At 39.3% G+C, this 19,206-nt stretch overlaps 1 protein-coding gene across 7 annotated transcripts in view; it reads right to left on the reverse strand.

The window, feature by feature from the left end:
• Positions 1-56: 56 nt before the first annotated feature.
• The window catches only part of EYA1 (EYA transcriptional coactivator and phosphatase 1), a 93,332-nt gene continuing 74,182 nt past the window's right edge, over positions 57-19,206 (reverse strand). For 6 of the 7 annotated variants that reach the window (XM_049824317.1, XM_049824358.1, XM_049824349.1 and 3 more), the window contains 6 exons: positions 13,597-13,655; positions 13,241-13,401; positions 12,917-13,031; positions 12,492-12,613; positions 10,401-10,501; positions 57-2,099 (listed from right to left, as the gene is read on the reverse strand). In XM_049824317.1, coding sequence (XP_049680274.1) covers positions 2,019-2,099; positions 10,401-10,501; positions 12,492-12,613; positions 12,917-13,031; positions 13,241-13,401; positions 13,597-13,655 — 639 coding nt within the window. In that variant the 3' untranslated portion in view covers positions 57-2,018. Of the gene's footprint in view, positions 2,100-7,377; positions 9,592-10,400; positions 10,502-12,491; positions 12,614-12,916; positions 13,032-13,240; positions 13,402-13,596; positions 13,656-19,206 lie in introns of those variants that run through there. The other variant, XM_049824332.1, reaches the window with a different exon arrangement.

Raw genomic sequence — 19,206 nt, forward strand, 5'->3', positions numbered from 1 at the left:
CGCGAGTGACTAAAAATTGAAAAGAGCCAAAAAAAAAAAAAAAAAAAGACAACCAACCCCCCATCACTGTCTACTTTGCTTGAGGAAAAAAAAAGGCTAATTATAGTCTCAATTCTAAAAACTACCCACAATGTGCTTTATGTACGTATGCGAGTACTGCATGAATTCCAGCACTCATACTGGGTAAAGTAAAGCACAATGTGCAAGTCTTGGTAGGATAAAAAACCTCTCTGTTGGTAATAAAGCAATCCACAAACATTGAATTCTAGCAGCAATATGATTCCTCCAATAGAGAAGGGTGTTGTTTTGTAGCTACATTGGTACTTTGTAGCTTTGCAGGTAGCTGTTTCAAGGCTGGTGTTTTTAGCAAAAGAAAACAAGAAGAAAAGCTGGAGAATGAACCAACAAAGCCGAGGCTTCTTTCTAATGAGAGATTTAAATTGGGCAAAGGGATTTGGTACAATTCAAGCTGAAAAGTCAGACTAACAGTTTATCTGACCAAGTAGCTCATGGCCTTCAAGATTAGAAAAGTCACAAGTCACAGAAAGACACAGTCTAGGTTTGTCCTGTAAATGGGTATAGACAAAAGCAAATTTTAACTCCTTGGCGATAACTATTTCAGTATTTCCATTGCCGGCAATGGATGTTATATCTTAGGAAAATCTGACTCCTGGTGGAAGAGGATTAAAAAACTTAAATGTATACGAGTATTCTTGCTCAATTTCTCCAAAATATTCTCATTTCTAATTTCTAAAAATAACAATGATGATAGTTTCCTTCATTTTTGCACGAGACAAAAACTATTCAGTACCAAGATTCCAATTTAAGTCATGTCTTAAAATATATTTGTGTTCTTTCTCTATTTCTTTATGGAATGAATCTCTTCATTAATTTCTCAATACTCTAAAAAAGGGTTAATATGTTAACTTTAAAAGAGGAAACAGAAGACAGCAAAGCACTCCTCTTCAGTTGTATTTTATCTGCATTTCCTTGGGGGGGGGGGGGGGGAGAGGGAGGAGAAATCAATCTTTCAATCTTTTCATAATCAGAATAAGTGAGAGAAGATAAAGGTAGAGAAACAGCTGAGAAGAACAAAACCCAATTCCTATTGACACTTGACATCCATGCTTTTGGTCTTGACAAATTTATCTAAAAAAATCCATTATCTACATATTTATATCCAACGCATTGATAAGGCACTGCACAACAGTTTTGTGCACACGTGGCCTCACTCTTCACCAACAAGGCATTACTATCTTTCAATAGCATTTACCTTAACAATATGTAAAAGAATCATTCATTATTACAAATTTACACAAAAAATTCTTCCTGTACATGATTGTCTCAGTGATGTACCTATTAGTTTAAATTAGACATATTTTAAACTACTCTGTAATGTGCTAAAATCAAAAGTAGTTGCTGTACCATAAGGCAAAGGCTTATAATAGCCTTTAATCCTATTATACATATCCTCAGTTATATGATGTCAAAATATAGTCTGTTCATAAATAAGTAAAGATGTACAGAGTACCCTGGGTATGAGAAACCAAAAAGTAAACCTTCTTTACAAGAAAATTACTCCACTGGTAGTTTGAAAAATCTCAGTCTTCATTGTGCAATCAAGTTTGCTGTGTTGAAGAAACGGTGTGTGTCACATTGAAGAGTCTAAAAACTACAAAGCATTTGCAGGTCCTTTTTTTTCTTCACAGGTATGAACCTTTTATTTCCTTTTTTTTTTTTCCTTCTCTATTTCTTTTTGGTAGCAAATACAGTAAAGATGAGTTGTTCAAACATTCGCATGGCTTATTTTCATTGGACTCGCCGTACCAGAGTCAACAGCTGTTCTGAAGAAAAAGACATGCTCCTCCGTTTACTGAAAGGGCAAGGGTTAAGACCAATTGCAGCTGTACGTCAACATGTTGAAATCACAAAGTTCTGTAGTCCAATGCTGACACAAGACACAGGCATCCCGTCCACGGCAGAAGGAGGCTCTGAGGTTTCAAAGTGCTGCTGAGCTGCTACAAGTACTCCAGTTCCAAGGCATGGTGAAGGGCCATAAGGTCAGAGTGGCTCGAGATCCTCCAAAATGGCATAGCGTGCTGTGAACAGCACAGACAACATGTAAAAATAACCCCAAGCATTCTGGCATTTAGACCCACCCATTGTCTTTCGCAAGGATAAGGGAGCACTGCAAGGAGAGGAAAATTGCTCTTAAAACCTCGAACCCTTCACGTTTATCTCTGGTTTCTCTGACCCACCCCCTCAGCATAAATTCTCAATAATAGCAAATCTATTTACCAACAGGAACAACAGCAAACATGTCAGGAGATCATAAGGAAGAGAGGGGTTTCTCATCTCTTTATAAGAAAAACAGATTTCAGCACGTTGCAGAAGAAAATATTATTTCTAGAAAAAAATTAAGAAAAATAATCTATACATGAAGCATGTGGGTAGTTTGAGGAAGGGAACAGAGCTTGATTGAAAAAAGCCCCCAAAAATAAAGGAAGTGAAAGTATTATTTACTATCAAAACATGTTTGTTCCTTGTGGAACTATCCCTGGCAGGTGAGTACATAGCCATGGTGATTCAGAATAGCTCATGTGTTGCTCCCATCACTTTGAAAGGAATTTTATCCCAGTGGTTTGTATAACATTGCTCATTATTAGCACTGATCATAAAACATCTTTTCCATATGGGACAATTTTAAAATAAATACGTATTTTTTTCCTATTAGCTGTAATAAAGTCTGTCTGGAGCACAAATACATTTGCAAAGAACCCGAATAAACCAAAAACACAAACACCAGGAAAAAAGCACACATTACCTCACCCATAAAGGGTAAAAATCTGATTCAGAACTATCTTTATACTCTAACCCAGGGACTAGAGCGTTAGGAAGGAACTTTTGCATAACTAAGAAAAAAGATTACCATCAGCTTTCATCAGGGAAATATTCTATAAATCCCATGGGAAAATAGTTTCAATTCAACAACATTCTGAAGGCTAACGTGATCATGTTCACCTTTTCATTGGGTCAGCTTATGTCCTGGCATCTTTAGGAGGCAAACCACAAGCAATGTATTATCACAATAGCTTCTGAGTTCCCCAAGCATTTTGTCTACAACTTCTCAGAGAGGCTTTCTTCATCCTCCTTCTGCACTTCCTGAGTAAATTCCTATTTCTGCTGAAATCAGTGGCAAAACTCTATCTCTTCTGATTATCACTTCTACACTGACGTCCTTTTTTCATTCAGGTCTTCTCCTCAAATTTAAGTTAGAGAACAATTTTGAAAACAATATGAAACTCTCTGTTTCCAGCTGCATGTTCACTGTAAGCCCTGTAATTTTACCTTATACCTATCTCAGAAGGCAAACACCTTAGCACAGAGCCTATCATAAATTTGTCTTCAGAAGCTCAAGTAAACATCTGTATGTCAGTGTATAAATAATAATTGTTTTTATTAGACGAATGCTGCTTCAATCCAGATAATTATGTGATGATGAATTGGGTTGAATTTATAGAATAAAGAAGAGCTTTTTAAAAGAAACATAACCACGGAAGTAGCGGCAAGAGTCTCTGAAATCAAATGGCTAACTGTTAAAGAACAATCAACTGTTGCTCTGGTGAGAGTCAGAGAAGCTAATACTGAATTAATTAATACTAATAGGCAAGACTAAAGAGTTGTACATGATCAGCAAGGGAGCGCTGTAAGGCATCTGGAAAACACGCACCCCATGCAGGACAAGTGTTAGCAAGTAGAGTTGCGAAATTGGAGGGACTGTAGGGTGTAGGAGGCGGCGCTGAGCACCCGGTGGCCGTGTTTCAGGGGTTTCACTTCAGAATAGCTCTAGTCTGCCATCGTGGAAAAAGAGCCCGTTAGCAGTTGGAGAGCATTTGGTGAGCACCTGGACAATACATTGTTCTTTAGTTCTATCCAAAAGAATTCTGGTTGGTTTTGTTGTTTTGTTTTCTTCCCCCGCCCCCGACCAGTCCAGGATGTTAATCAACGCATAGTGAGGGGGAATGACTGGAAGGTCTGCTTCGATATGACACTCCTGGTCTGAATTAAAATGTAATATGGATGCATCAACAGATACCCACATTCAGAGTATGCCTAGCTTTTAGAGCAAATAAATTTCTTCAGGAAGAAAATAAAATTACCCAGAAGGAAGCACCATTGGAAGAGTTTCTGTTCTGCTTTGCTTGCTTAACTCTACATTATTACAAAGCCTTGAGAAACAGTTGGCTAAATCTCTGCTTGAAGATAAATGCATGAGCAATAGCAGCTTATGAAGAGAACAAAACAAACAAAATAATTCAGAGACAATTGAGATGTTGTTGGAAAAAATGTTTATGATATTTCCAAAACACTTTTACAGATTGATCCTTTACTTCAGAAGGAAGTGTTAAACACTGACTACTGCACCTACTATTTCTACATCTTCAATCTAGACTTCCATTGTACTGTCTCTACGCTCCACAGCAACAGAAACCAGATGCAGTTAGCTCACTCAGTTACAACTCCACGTCCCAGTGTCTTCTCCGCTACATTATACAAATAGTCTATCCTCTGCGCTCTGTCAGGTCAGACACTGCTGCTTTCCAACTCATTTTTTCCCTAAAGATTCATTTCTCGCACCATGTTCAGAAAATGAACCCGCAAGAGCAAAACGAAATAAAAATTCCTCATCATGCTGTCCTCTGGACTCTCCAAAGGTTCTGTGCACCTATCTCTTATTTAGGCTGTGAGATCTTCCTGGCAGGATTCATAACATCTGATAGGGGTATTACATCAAGGACAAACGGGCACAGGTTTGTGCTTGCAGCAGGTCCGTGCAGTGTTTGCCAGCTGACTGCACCGGGCCGGTGGTGCTCAGCAGTGCCGCCCTCCCTCTCTTGCACGGCTGCAGCTTCCCTGTCCCCTCGGAAGCCCCCCTGCCAGGTGGGACCTGCCTGCTCTCCCCGCCAGCCTGCCGTAGCTCCCCGCTTCTCTCGGTCAGCTTGGCACCAGCTCTGCCTCAACCTCCGGGTCAGGGAGGTGTAAATAGCATACCTAAGATGTGGCGTGGCACGGGGTTTGGTGAGCACCCGCCTTCGCGCAGCGTCTCTGCAGAAGCCAAGAGTCAATGACATGGACACCCTCCAAGGTCATACAGCAAACTAATGAATAGGGAGGACTGTAGTAATAAATTCTTGGCTTCCAGCTCCCACTTCATGCAGCTCCAGCATTATATTGCTTCCCTAGTAACAACCTCAGCATCACAGAGCGTACACACACCAGGCAGCTAGGGCAGTTAAAGACCCTGATTGATTTAACAGAAGGTTTAGCTTCTGCTAAATCAAATCACAGCGATTCTTGCTAGATGCCCATATGCAATATCAAGTTTTGGATTACCCTCAGCTGTTTATGGTCAGATTTTAAACCAAAACTTTAAGTGGTCATTATTTTGGCTATACCTTTCTATTTCAAATTCACTTAAGTGTCCTCTGCTTTATTTATGTCTGTCTGTGAAAGGCGTATACCTCCATTTACTCCATGTAGTTACAGGAGTGAGGTGTGGAATGATTCTGGAGAGTCCCGTGAAAACAAAGAGGTTGCATAAACCTCAGGATTATAATTATTTTCAGTTCTCCTGCATATAGGTCAAAAGACCAGCAGCACACTCCCAAGAAATAAAGCACGCCAGGAACGCGGCGGCTGCACGGGGCTGGAATCTGCACTGTCCCTCTCTGCATGGCCGAACGCAGCCGATTCAGATCCCTATCAGTCTGACCCTACGGCACAGCCTTCATAGCTAAGAGGAGGGGAAACAAACCCGATACAGATCTATATATACCTATATGTATATGTTTGTGTATGTATATGCAGTCTCACACACGTATGTGTCCATACATACTCATGTGTGTTACCAGGGCATATACAGTAATTTTCACCTTATCTGAGACAACAAATGATTGTACAGAACTAAAACATTTAAAGTAACAAAATTAACATACAAAACCTTATACATTGTTCCTGTATTAACATGCCCCATTTATCCACAACTACTCAGCCCTGTCAAAAGGGGCAACACACCCATGAAACAGAAGTACATTTTTTCTTACCAAATGACCGGGCAAGATTTCTTTGTATATATATTTACTAAATACTGCCTTTAGAAAGCCATCCCTGCCAACACTTAGCACACATGTCATGTAGAACACATGCCTTCTATTCTGAGCACACTGAAAAACACTAATATCTCATTTGCTGCTGCAGCAGAATGGATGACAAATGCTAACTGCTAATAAATAGGCAGTGTAACTGGATGCATTAGTGTCTAATGAAACTATAAGAAAGCTTTTCTTAATGCATATTGGAGGAATACGCATCTAGGCTTGTAGTAAAACAATGATTTTGTGTACTATTTCAATACCTTCCAAGTAAATATGAAACTTGTCTTTTAAAAAGCATGAATTGTTTTGTAGATCATACCTGGTAATAAATACATTTATGAACTTTTTAATGATTTCATTTTGATGACATTTTGAAATGAAAAATGGTGGCAAAAGTTTGAATTTCATTTTGGTGTAAAAAGCATGAAAAAGTCAAATTATTAATTTACTAAATCTAACAATTATAATATTATTACATAACCTAAAATATTAAGGTCTTTTATTTCTGAAATAGAAGCAATATTACTTTTCAGCATATATTTACTAGAAGAGCAGAACTTCAACTGTTTTATTCAACAAAATGAAGTGTTCCTTTTAATACCTGTGCAAAACAAGCCATTTTTTGATGGCAACACCGAAAAGCGCAGACTATCCTCCCTCCCTTAAATGAATACATATTTACAGAAAAACCTTACTCCTGAGAGTTGTGACGGATTTTAATAGAAAACTCATCAGTTTCTGTCATCCTTCACAGTATTTTTGTTGTGTTCCTGCCAGATTTGCTAAGCAGTCGTCTTTACTTCCTACCCCAAACCTGACCAGCACAGTGTGACTGTGAGCTTAAAAGCAGTGGCATATTGTATACCCATTTATATTCTATTTATTGCTCCACAAAGATTTATGATTTTTCCTCCCAATTTCCCTCCGAGGCAGCGTGACCATTTTGGAGACAAAGGGAGAAGCCGATTTGCCCAGGCTCTCCCCAATCACCTGATGTAAAATCCAGCTCCTCAGTGCAGAGAGCCTCCTCCTTTGTCTCCTCTCGCAAATTAGAAATCCTTTGGAGGATTCTCCCGAGTAGAAAAACTCAGGATTTTTTTTCTGCCTTACGAGTATTTCCTGACTGTGTCTCCAAAGGCAAAGGCAAAGGATGAGCTCAAACCAACCAAACCAGAACACAACTAAACAAAACAACAACTTTCCGCTCCAACGCCCCCCCAACACAAAACAAAACAAAGCAAGGCAAAACAAAATGCCGAGACAATGGAGTCTCTGGCAGAAAACCCCAGAAACTTATTCTGCAAAGAGCTGTGTCACCCCCAGAGGCACTCAGATGCAGCGGCTCTGACCCAGACGGCACCCACACCGATGCCGGCAGCCGTCCCGGGGACCCCTCAGCTCTCACACCAAACGGTTTCTCTGTCCCCTCCTCTCCCTCTTTTCCCGGGGAAGCTGATCCGAAGGTAGCAACCTCGGCGTGAACCCTGGCGTTACAGCCAAGCTGGCTGGTTGCTGAACTGATCCAGAAGGGTACGATTATTCCTCAGTCTGCAACGCAAACGTCCCGAGACTTTTAATTGTCTTATAAAATATTGTGCTGGAAGTGACAGCTAAACAAAGGTGTTGATACCATGGCTTGTCCCGTGCTATGTGAAATGTGAGTTTCCTCAGTGTATTGTATTTATTTTCATCAATCAAAAGAGGCATTTTATGAAAAAAGAGTCTATCCTAAAAATGTTTCTTTAAAGAGCAATGATCTTTTAAATGGTTTTAAAAAGTTTATATTATTGAATTTTTACAATAATGACAATAATAAAAAGATATTAAATGTGTCCTATTGTTGTATTGACCGAGGATTTTCCATGAATGAAGGACATAAGTGAAGATCTTGTTTTATGATGAAGCAATTTATAAAATTTTGGTAAATTATTTCTAACAACAAACTTAAACTTTCTTAACTCCTAAGCTGGAAGTGCAAGTGCAGCTCTTTTCACTACATGAACACAGAATAAAAATATCTTTAAAATTAAATAGGTTTGAATGAATATGCTTACTTAAAAATACTCATTATAGTTTATATGTAATCAATCAAATGCTATTTAAAAAAGGGTGTACTGTTTACACTCTAATCAGTGTAAAGAAACGTACATATACTAAAGGGCTTCACCACAGGCCAAACCCGTTCAGCAATGTGCTCTGCAAAGGGATAACACAAAAGCTGTCCCTGCCCTGAGAATATCACAAAACTCAGCGTGCTGATGGGAAGGAAGGCAGGATGGAACCAGCTAGCAAGGTTCAGGAGATAAGCAAGGCAATGGGGTACATCATGGGACAGTTAATGCCACTTTTGTTTTTGCGGGGGTAAATCTCCTGTTTTGTTTGCACACTCTCCAGAGAAGGTCCAGGCTTTTACTGTTTTCTAATACTGTTTTCTAATACCGTTTGTTCCTTAGACAGGGCATGCATCTTTAAACTGAAGCACAGTATACTAGGGTGCCTTCCCATGCTCACTCCTCCTAATAACCCTAAAACCAACGTGAGGAGCAGATAACCAAAAAGGCGTCATCTGAGTTGGGAGCAGCTTCTCATACCGCAAGGCACTGTGTGGTTATTGCTCTTGCAGGACGCGAGGGCCAAAACGTAAGAGGGAAATCCTACTTTCACAGTGTGAAATGGTGACTTCTTTTTTGGTGGAGTAAGAAGCAGGACAAGAATCACAGAAGCATTTTCCTTAATCAAATTAATAGTTTCTGCAGAAAGGCAGGGCTGCTGGTCTACTTATTGACTTCTCTGGCATTGCTGCAGCAGATAATTTAATCCAGAACATCTAACATGCTTTGAATCTGAAAATTCCTTCCACCGAGAAAGAATACACAGAAGTAATGGCACAAAGAAACTTTCTATACTGCTACTCCTCTTAGCGACTGGAAAGGCTTTTTCTTATGCTTTTCTGAATCGTGTTTCCTGTTGAAAAAGGCATTGAATTAGATAATGTTACCGAAAAGACTACTCCTGCCATTATCATATACAACACGATTTCACCGAGCAACAGAAAAGGAACAAAGAGAAGTATTTTTTTTTCCCCCGATCTTAAATGCAGCTTTTAAAATGTAATCATTTACAGCGGGAAAACATTTCTCCGCAAAGATGAAAGGCATTTCTGAAGGAGAAAGGAGCAAACTGTTCCCGTCAGTCCGCCAAAGGGATATATGAAACTGAGACTCTGCGAAGTGCCGGGACAAGCTGGGAACCTACCCGCAACGCTTCAGGGGGACAAACCCCGGATCTCATGAAGCAAAACCAGTCAATGGTTGTTAAAACATCATGTGGACTAATTAGTTTCACTTCTCCAATTTAGAAAGTTACAGTGGAAACAGATATAGAAGTACCACAGAGAGTTTCATGGTAAAAAAGCAGCTGTGTAAAAGCAATTTACCTGTAAAAGGAAGCAAGAACAGAAATGCCCATTTTTCCTATGGTTGCCCTTTCTCCTATTGTTCAAATAGCCAATATTATGCCTCATTCCTCCAAGTGAAGAGCCTGTATCTGCTGTACTTGGGTAGAATACCAAGACTAGGAATACTGCCTGTTATTTCTCAGTGGGAAGTGTTGCTTTTTATGGAACTTACTCCACACTGGGAAAAAAAAATATAAATTCTTCCCTTCTTCCCAGCGGAAAGCAAAAAATAATAAAGACACGGTCAAATACTATCCTCTGCTCAGTTAACTGAGGTTATGAATGCAGGACACCCACAAGTAGTTACCTGAATGCAGAATCCGAATTATGGACTTACAAGGAGACTGAAATTTATGTACAACTACTCCACTCCTACATACCTTTTCAAGGTGTGACATACACGTATTTCATATAGTCAAATAGCACGCTGCCTTTGATCAGTAAGAATCTCTATTTTTTGCTTATATTCATAACATCCTACGTGGTATTTTGGGACGCCAATGAAAACAGAACTATTAGTTCTTGGCACAAAAGCCATGGTCCATTTTCTGGCTCCTTTTTGAAATACATCAAATATACATAGCTAGCTTAATGTATCTTTTGGAGAACAGCAGGGCCCATCATCATCTACAGTTTTATGCAGCTTTCTACTAGATATGGTCAAAACATATTTCATAAAGCACAGACACATAAATCCAAATGTCAATGCATGCTGTCCCATGTTGAAGAAAAAGACAATTTTGCTTTCAGATTCTTGAAATCAACCCACACTGAAAAAGGGCCATTACCTTTTTTGCACCTTGTTCTTCTTCGACACCATCCCCTATAACAACATATACTACTTTTCTTCCAAATCTTTGAATTATTCGCTCAAAACAACTTTCCTTTCCTGAAAGAAAAAGATCAGACTATTCAGGATAGGTGGTGGTGGGATGACATCAAATAAATCAGTTTTTAGCCCGGATCTCCCCAGTACTATAATAAATAATTAGAAGAGCCTCTCCCGCAGGATGGCATATCAAGGCTGACTGCAGCTTTACTCCCACCACAGCAGCTGACAGGCAACCTTAAAATCTGCTCCGTGAGGTCCTTTAGTACTCATGCCATGGTAGATATAGCGTACTAGAGGTCTGCAATATCACCTTTTTTGTCTCCTTCCCTAATCTGAGACAGGTTTCGGGGGGAATTTCCCTAGCAGGAGAATTCTCTATTGGCTCTTTATGGCCAGTATCCTGAACTGAGCAAATTGATTGAATCTCAGTTGAAATTCTAGCTTTTCTCCACAACCTGTGACAAGATTAATCACAGCTCCTGAAACAGTAGTATCCTGACTTAGAAGGTCACCCAAAAGATTTAGATTTTAAAAGCCTGTAATGCAATACATGGGCAAGGTTCTTGATCCTGCACTGGGATCCATTAATGTGGCTCATTACTTCACTGCACAGACCTAGAGAAATGATCCCAGCGCTCCAGTCCTACATGCAGGTACTGATACTGGGAAGCTTCAGTTACTGGTACTTGGAAGCCAGAAAGTAAGTAAATGCTTATAGTTGAGTTTTCACAAACACGGCCGTTCTGAAAGATCACTTCAGTCTGGTCATGGTACATGCTTACCTGTGTGTCTACAGCAGCTGATGGGAAAAATCATGTTTTTCATAATAGTTATTTCAGCTACAGAACAATACCAGCATAAAAACATATAAGCTGGAAATTAAGAAAAGGTTTCTAGCCTTAGAGAAGCTATACTACTCAATGATACCCTTTAACAGTAGCACCAGCCGTAAGAAACCTCCAACACTAACTAGGCTGAAAAAGTGCTTGAAAATTATGAAATGTGTCACGTTACAAAAATTTTATGCTTTCCTGTGACAATCAGTGACTGAATGCAGTTTTCCAAAAACACCCTTCTGTCCTGTGCATGTGAAGTCACAAGTGAGTATTTATTAAAATATGTTTTAATTAAATTGTGTATTTAAAGTATTATAATTCAAAGTTTTAATTTACTTTGAAGTTTTGACAGATGGCACCGTAACATTTCTATCCAGGCAACAGTTTTAAATCTTTTATGGTAATGCTTTCAAATTTCTACATAAAACTCTCAACCAAGTTGTTTTTTTAAAAAAAAAAAACCAAACAAAAATAACCCACCATTTTTTCTTGGCCATTTGAGCTTCCTATATTATAGATACTTAAGAACACATGAAAAATGTTTTCATGTAGCCCACAATTTTGAGGGAATCTGAGACAGAACAAGATATGTCATAATCACGTTAAAAACTACAAGCACCATTGCCATCTGGTCCTATGTACTTCTACATACTCAGAATAACATCTTTTATATTGAACCAGAAAACAGAAATAAACATTTGCCTGGCTGAAGCTTATTACAGTCAGTATGAATGAACTTAAATAATTACATTCTGCAGCAAAACATTCTTGCTTCTGGTAAATTGTTTACTAAAATTTGCTCCAGAGCCCATGAAAACAAATGGAGCCAGGGCTTACCTTTACAGAATTTCTTCTGCTAATCTGGGGAGACTTCAGCATTCTATACTTATAGCCTATTAAAAAGCCTTCTCAACTGCTACATAGCCCCACAGTTTTGAGAAATTGTGACAAAAAAAGCAATTATATTTCCTCCTAACAGAAGCTTCATCAGTGTTAAGAGAGCTATATGAAGCTTTCTGTGCTGGATCATGACAGACATTTGAAAAGCACTTTTAGGATGCTTTAGCATGAAAAGTGTTTCATGAGATCAGGCATTACTAATCTCTACATTTGCTACAGTGAATGCATGTCAGAAATAAATATAGACTACAATATCTATTCATTTAGAATTGCAGCTTCAAATGTATCACAACATTATAAAAATAGCTCACCTATTTTAGTTGCACTGTAAATATTCTCTATGGGAAATACAACCCCTAGTCCATACAACAAGACTTTTGCCAGAGCTGGAATTAGCTGAGTAGTTGTTACGAGAATGTTCACACAGTTTGTCCTATGGAAGAGAAAACGCAAACATCCTTTTTTAACAAAGCAAAACAGAACAAAACAAAACAAAAGAAGGAAAACTTTATCCTTCCATCAGAACCCCTGACTATTATTATAGCCACTTAAAAAGAAAGTGGGGTTTTTTTCACCTTACAGGAGAGCAAGGTAGATTGGCACGGTCAGACCAGAACAAGGAATGAGAAGAAGGTCCTCCAGGTTCAGCATTTTGCCCACCAGACCAGGTAGCCTCATCTAGATCATCAGCAGACATCCTAGAGTCTCCTAACTACCCCATACTCTTTGTACTCACCTCGAATGAATAAGGGTGAGTGCTTTCAGTGCAAGTGTTAACCAAGAATCCGTCAAAGCTTCAATTTCTGCTCTTAGTTGTAACCAAGCCTCTCTTTTTGCTGGACCAAGAAGACCTGTGGAGTAGATAAGGGCATGTCTGCACTGAAATTAAGTAACGTTCTGTCATTTTCTTTTGCTTTCATTAGCTCAGAGGCAATTTTCCACACACTGCAAACTAAACAGCTCGCTAAATGCTACCATGTTAGAAAAGGAACAGAAACCGAAAGTTCTTCCCTTTTACTACTTCTAATCTATATTTGTTAGATACTGCAGAGTCACTTGCCTCCGACGTTATTTTTGTAGGTGTTATATATTTCTTTTACTCGTCTGTAGCGGAAAGCCAATTTTCGCATCCAGTCCACTCCTCCGCGCACCCCTGTCGCGAGGCACAAATTCGCACTGGTGGCAGCTGCGGGAAAGCCATCTGTTCCGAAGTTATAGGTGCTAGTCAGAGATAAGAAAACCCCAGATTAACAAAAGGCAACAGGCTACATTTACCACCAGCTACTCACTTTGCTGGGTTGCAAAGTCTAAGACAGCTAAAAAGAGAGCGGGCTACTGTAAGCGTTACAGCAGTTCATCGCTTTCCCAGGAAGGAACTTGCAAAGCAACGTCTTATCTTGTTCAGTTCTCTTGTACCTTAAATCTTGACCGTTGTCGTCTGAAGACACGTCATCAATGTGAACCTGGTCGCATTCCTAAGGCGACAGAAAGACTTCATAATTTTCTTGATCTTGCAAATCTCGAAAATAAAGCTATAAAAAACTATGAACAATCTACTCATCAGGGATATTTTTAATTGTGGAAATCAGTAGATGGCAGTCTTGTTAAAACAACTATTTTACCTACTCCTTGTGCTCATTTCTTAGAATAAATGCACACTATCATTAGCTACTACTGTTAAAGGACTTTCCAAAAACACATTTTTGTGTTTAGAAAGGAAAGTGGTTAAAAACAATTAGCATATGTGTTCCATAAACGTTCTTGTAGCCTTTCAGGTACCTTAAAACATCATGCTGCTCAAAGCTGATTCAGTCAGTGCATAAGTGTAACTGAAACCAGACATTTTGGTAAATGTAACATATTAGAAAAATTAAACCTGATGCTAACCGCCAATGAAATTATGACCTCTGATTGCTGTTGAGCCACACACCAACACAGCCTGAGGCCAGTGTTTCAGAAGAGTGCAGACGAAAAATCTGTTCCTAGTTTGCCATTCATTTGAGAGTTGTGAGCTTCCTTCTCTCTCTTTGGTCTTAGTGCATGAAAGCAGCATGCAAAGATGAAGAAAATCTGAACAGAAATAGCCAAATCAAACCATCTTTTTCAGCGACTTGTATGCAAACTAACACAGCACATTCATAATTAGCTTTGTCCATCACTAAATTAAAAATTGCAATGCATATTGTTTATCCACCAAAAAAACATTAGAACATTACTATTAACAATATAACTTTTGGCAGGAAAACAAATAAACCTCTGGCACTCTAGATCAATCTCAAGTCAATGCTTGAAACAATAACAGATTTCAATTATTTTAATAATTTCCTCTTCTCTTTCTTAATGTGAAGTCCTGTAACAAACATGATCTATTTTAAATGTGAAAATATTGCAATCCTTTATTTTTGTGTTACTGCTTTCCTCTGAACAAATTTTTCTCTCTCCATGGATTTGTGAGGAAGGGAGGGAAGATAGAAGTGGAAAGAAACTCAAACCAGCTGTTCCCTAACAGAATTAAAATCATGACCCTCAACCCTTTTTCTGAAACATCTATTTTCCAGCCAACCCTCTCCCAGCAAGCAGCAAACTCCAAGGAGGAAAAGACTTTGACCCTGTAACCCTCTCCTCCTCTCCTGAGGTCAACAACCTCAGATAAGAAAAAAGCTGAAGAAGTCTATCTGGCCTCACATGATGGCTGTGGATTCTAGATTTTTAAAAACATAGGTCTATGAAAAATACCTCAGAAACTTTTCAAAAGCTTTGAAGAATAAGGTGTGGTCTTTTGCACTTGTACAACATGTATTTATTCTTACTGTAATACATACCCTTTTGTATTTTATGCAAAGATAGCTTGTGCTAGAGAGAGAGGTAAGAGCAACAGCAAGCACAGGAAAGACAATACATTTGCTCATATTTAACCACCATACAGTGAATTCCCTCCTCAGGCAGACAAAATGTATTAGATGTACAGACACAACTGAAACCACAAGTGTGAACGTATGCTGCTAGGCTTTGAAAATCAACTTGGCTAAAAAAAAAAAAAAAAAAAAAAAAAAAGCAGAAGCTTCTTCAGCAAGTTATCAAATTCAGAGAAATTAAATTTTTTTGTTTAAAACTGAAAGGAACTGTCCATCCAAATGCCTACGAAGTTAACGATTCAAATGTGAACTGAGTGAAAGCTGATGAAGGGACACCCTCCCGAGTCTGTATGTTTCTCATTTTAGCTTCTCTTCCACTGCTCAGTGACTTCTCGAAGTCTCCATGGATACAAAACTTAAGCTTGAGTTGTCAATGTAGCAGTGAAAATTATCATCAAGTCAACAGCCTCCCCTCCCAGCTTGGAAACTATGAATGACAACTGGAACAAGTTGCTGAAGAAGAGGATTCAAAATAGAAATCTGGGAAAAAGAAACTGTTTTTTTAATAACCACAAAACTAAAGGAAGAAGTAGAAGCTCATCTTCTCACAGGAGCAGTTGAAAAAAGGAGTGACTTCATCAAACATCCAAATTCAACTCTCCCAGGCAAAAGATAGAGGCAGGAGGGATGAGACCACTACATCTTAGATCCCACAGTTAGAGAGGACGTGGGGACTTGGAACTTTAATTTACAGTGCAAGGTCTTCAGACCATCATAAGCCCTAGGACATCACAGACATTCTCCCCTTTGGTCTAACCACCTCCTTCATAGGTAGAAAGTGAGGAATGAAATGATACCTTAGAAATAGAAATCATGGTACTGAAAGAAAAGGGGATTTCGAGGAGAAAAACCCAGAAAAGAAATATAAAATTGGTGGGGTAAAGGTAGAGAAACTGTGTCAAGAAAGCAAGCAAAGTGAAGAAAAGGTCATGAACATCAGAAATTTCAGGTGAAATACTGAATATAATGGAGAGGGATAGTGTCCTCTTTTGTCAGGAATAAAAGAAGAAAAAAGGCAAGTCAGGAAGGGAATGAAGCAAAATTAAAGTGCAAGAGATACATGTTATAATTTGGAAAGGATTAAAGACCAATGTGATTGACACTACATTACAACTAAAGGAAGGTCACAAACAGTGCACGACTGTTTTGTTCCTCCTGAGTGGCAGGACATGGCTTTGAGGCTAAATGTGAGCTTTGAGTGCCTGGTATTTTTTCACGCTGTCTAGCTGACTCAGACTTTGGGCTAATGAGTGATGGGTGCATTTTTCAACCCCTGAACATGGGAAGGAAAAACACTCATTTAGCAATTGCTCTTTTAGCCGTAAAGTTATTTAGGAATACCTCTTCAAAGAAGCCAATTACCTGCCCACCATTAATTGATCTGGTCCAACGTTCCTTCAGAACACCTTGTATGTGTTTTCACTTGCTTGCTTTGTGTGGAGCATTTTGTTCATTAGCAAAGACTACCTGAGACACTGTTCAGTCTCCTGATTAGTTATAAGCAACCACCCACACATTTAACATTTTAAAATAGCAGTTTACTCAATATGCACCATAATCAGGGTTATGCTAAAATGAAGTTTGACACTGACCAACAAATAAAGTATGCACTTCCAACCAGTACATTTTTGCAAAGATGTATTTTAATAAAAATACAAAGACTCATAAAATCTTCAAGTACTTCCCCAAAAAGCTTCTGTGATGGGAGCCAACTTAGAGCTAAACAGCCACACAGAAAAAAAAAAATACTGGTTTGTTGGTAGGCTTACCACTTCAAACTTTTATAGATGTATCTGACACTTTTGCAAAATTTTCACAGGATATACAGTACTCGTATTCTCCCCCTTAGTTCTCTGGCAAAGTGGTATCTGAAATGAATACTGAAAGTCCCTGTAGAAACACTATAAATACATGTTATTTATGCAGATGTATTTTATTATGGTAGAATCAGTTTAGCCGTCAGCTCCAAAGCAGAACATTAAAATTGTTGGATTCTCTTTTAAAATAGGCTGAATTGGCAAGTAAGGAGCAAAATATCCTGTGGCTTATGTATAAAGATTATGCAGCAAGCTGTGTTTTGCTCCTAAAGGTGTTGACCTTGCAACTTCAGTGTATCCAGTTTGAAATCTTCATGAGGGACTACAAGTGATGACATGTTTGCACTGAAGGTTTGGATTTCAGTCAGACAGGCTGAGATGCAGCTCTGCACATTGGGATCAATCCCTGGAAAGCAAAATGCACTTGGTATAGTTCAGGGATAATACTTTCAGGAGGGCAAAGCATCTTAGGCATCTAAACCCTATTCTCACATAGGTCTTCTAAATTGCACTGATTTTAATGCAACCTTTGCCAAAGTGCTTAATTCACATTTGAAAATGAGATCTGGGCTACTAAAAAATGCAGACACTTTAAAAGACCTTATTCATGATGCCTCGTGCATTTTCTGTGTATGAAGGGCAGGCACAGGATAGGGCAGGTATTAGCAAAGGGTAACTTAGTCCGGGGAAGCGATGCTGCCCTGATTCAGATCTCTGCTGCAGATCCCCTGCAGCTGTGGCCAGCAATCATAAGGCAAGGTGGTCAGACACGTGGAGCAGTTGCTTTTTCTTGGTTGGTTTTCTGTGTGACCAGCACACTAGCCTGACGGCCGCTGTAGGAAATGGCAGGAGAGTCAGGGCTGGGCGGTGGGAGCGGGACTGGTGCTCCTGGCAGCAGCCTGGCAGCTGCCCCAAGGCAGCACCCTCGGAGCTACGTCAAGTAAGTGCCATCTGGAAGCTGGGGAGGTTTGTTCAAGAGGCTTCACGGAGAATTACATTTTAAGAAAGAATTTGAGGCAGAGAGAAAATTCATCTTCTGCAAAGGGAGAGAGCAGGGCTTTTTAGTTCAGGAATGGCAGCACGAAAGACAGCAAGCTGTGAAATGCAGGAGGATTTAAAAGCCTTTAGGAGGGAGACCCCAGCAAAAGCTACTGCCAAGGGAGAAAGGAAACACTTCCTATATACCTTTAAAGTGCAAGTTTGGATGAGGGAGGACACTAGACAGGTGATATAAAACATTGGTAACGTGCTCAAAGTATGTCGTTAGCGGTGGGATTGGGGGATGTCTGTGGACTTACCAATCAGCCTAAGGGAAAAAAGAGAGTGTCAGCATGCGCAATTTAGCAAATCTACCTATAGTAGTTTAAGAAGTCCATGCTGTCCTTTGCTGTTCTCTCACACAGCTGGCTTGCATGGATCCATGTGTTTGTGTCCCTCAGACCTTTTAGTGCCACGGTTGGTAGCTTAGCTTGAAACAAATCTCCCGCAGCAGCTCAGTTAAACCAACAGATGTTGCACGGAGTAACTGACTTGTTTCTACGTTTCCTTCCATCAGCTCAGCTTTGGGGCTTGAAGCAGCAGCAGACACATGCTTGCAGGAGCTCTGTAAAGCTGCTGCAATCATTTGCTAAGTGAAAATATGTCTCCAGCGAAATGCAGTAAACCAAAGAAAAACAACAATCAGAAATGAATGACTAGATGAGTCTAGCCTAAGACTTGCACATGGAAGGCTTGTCTTCTCCCTCCTCCATTCCCAAAGCATTTGCTAACTCCTTCCTGCTAACTTTTCCTCCTCTTTTCTGTTTTTCTATGATGAGCCAAAAACTCCCAGAGATGCTTCACAGTCATCATTCACAGCTCTTAAAATGCCTGGACCTATGCAGTCTTCTGGAATCATTCCTTTAAACTAACTTAGGATCTTTATAAAGATTCATATGCAAAGCATTAAGTTATGGCAGAAATGTTCTGCAAATATTTATATTACTTTGCTCCTTCACTGCCACCCGTCAAGTTGTGCACTTCTGCCATAATTATGTAAAATATGCCTCACTACTCAATTTACTGTAGGAAAATTATTATTAACAATAATAATAATAATAAAAAAAGTGATTAAGGCTGTTATAACAGTTCCTCTTACCTGTGCCAATACTAGTGGAGTGATGTAATGGCTAGCATGCTGATCCTCTATATTTCTGTGTTACAAAACTAACAAAAATAAATCTAATAATTCTGCTGTCTGAATAAACACTGAGTGCAAGACAACTCTGGAGAAGTTTGCATATTATGAAAAGAAA

Source organism: Accipiter gentilis, chromosome 2 (assembly GCF_929443795.1).
Source record: "Accipiter gentilis chromosome 2, bAccGen1.1, whole genome shotgun sequence".
In the NCBI taxonomy this organism is placed as follows: domain Eukaryota; kingdom Metazoa; phylum Chordata; class Aves; order Accipitriformes; family Accipitridae; genus Astur; species Astur gentilis.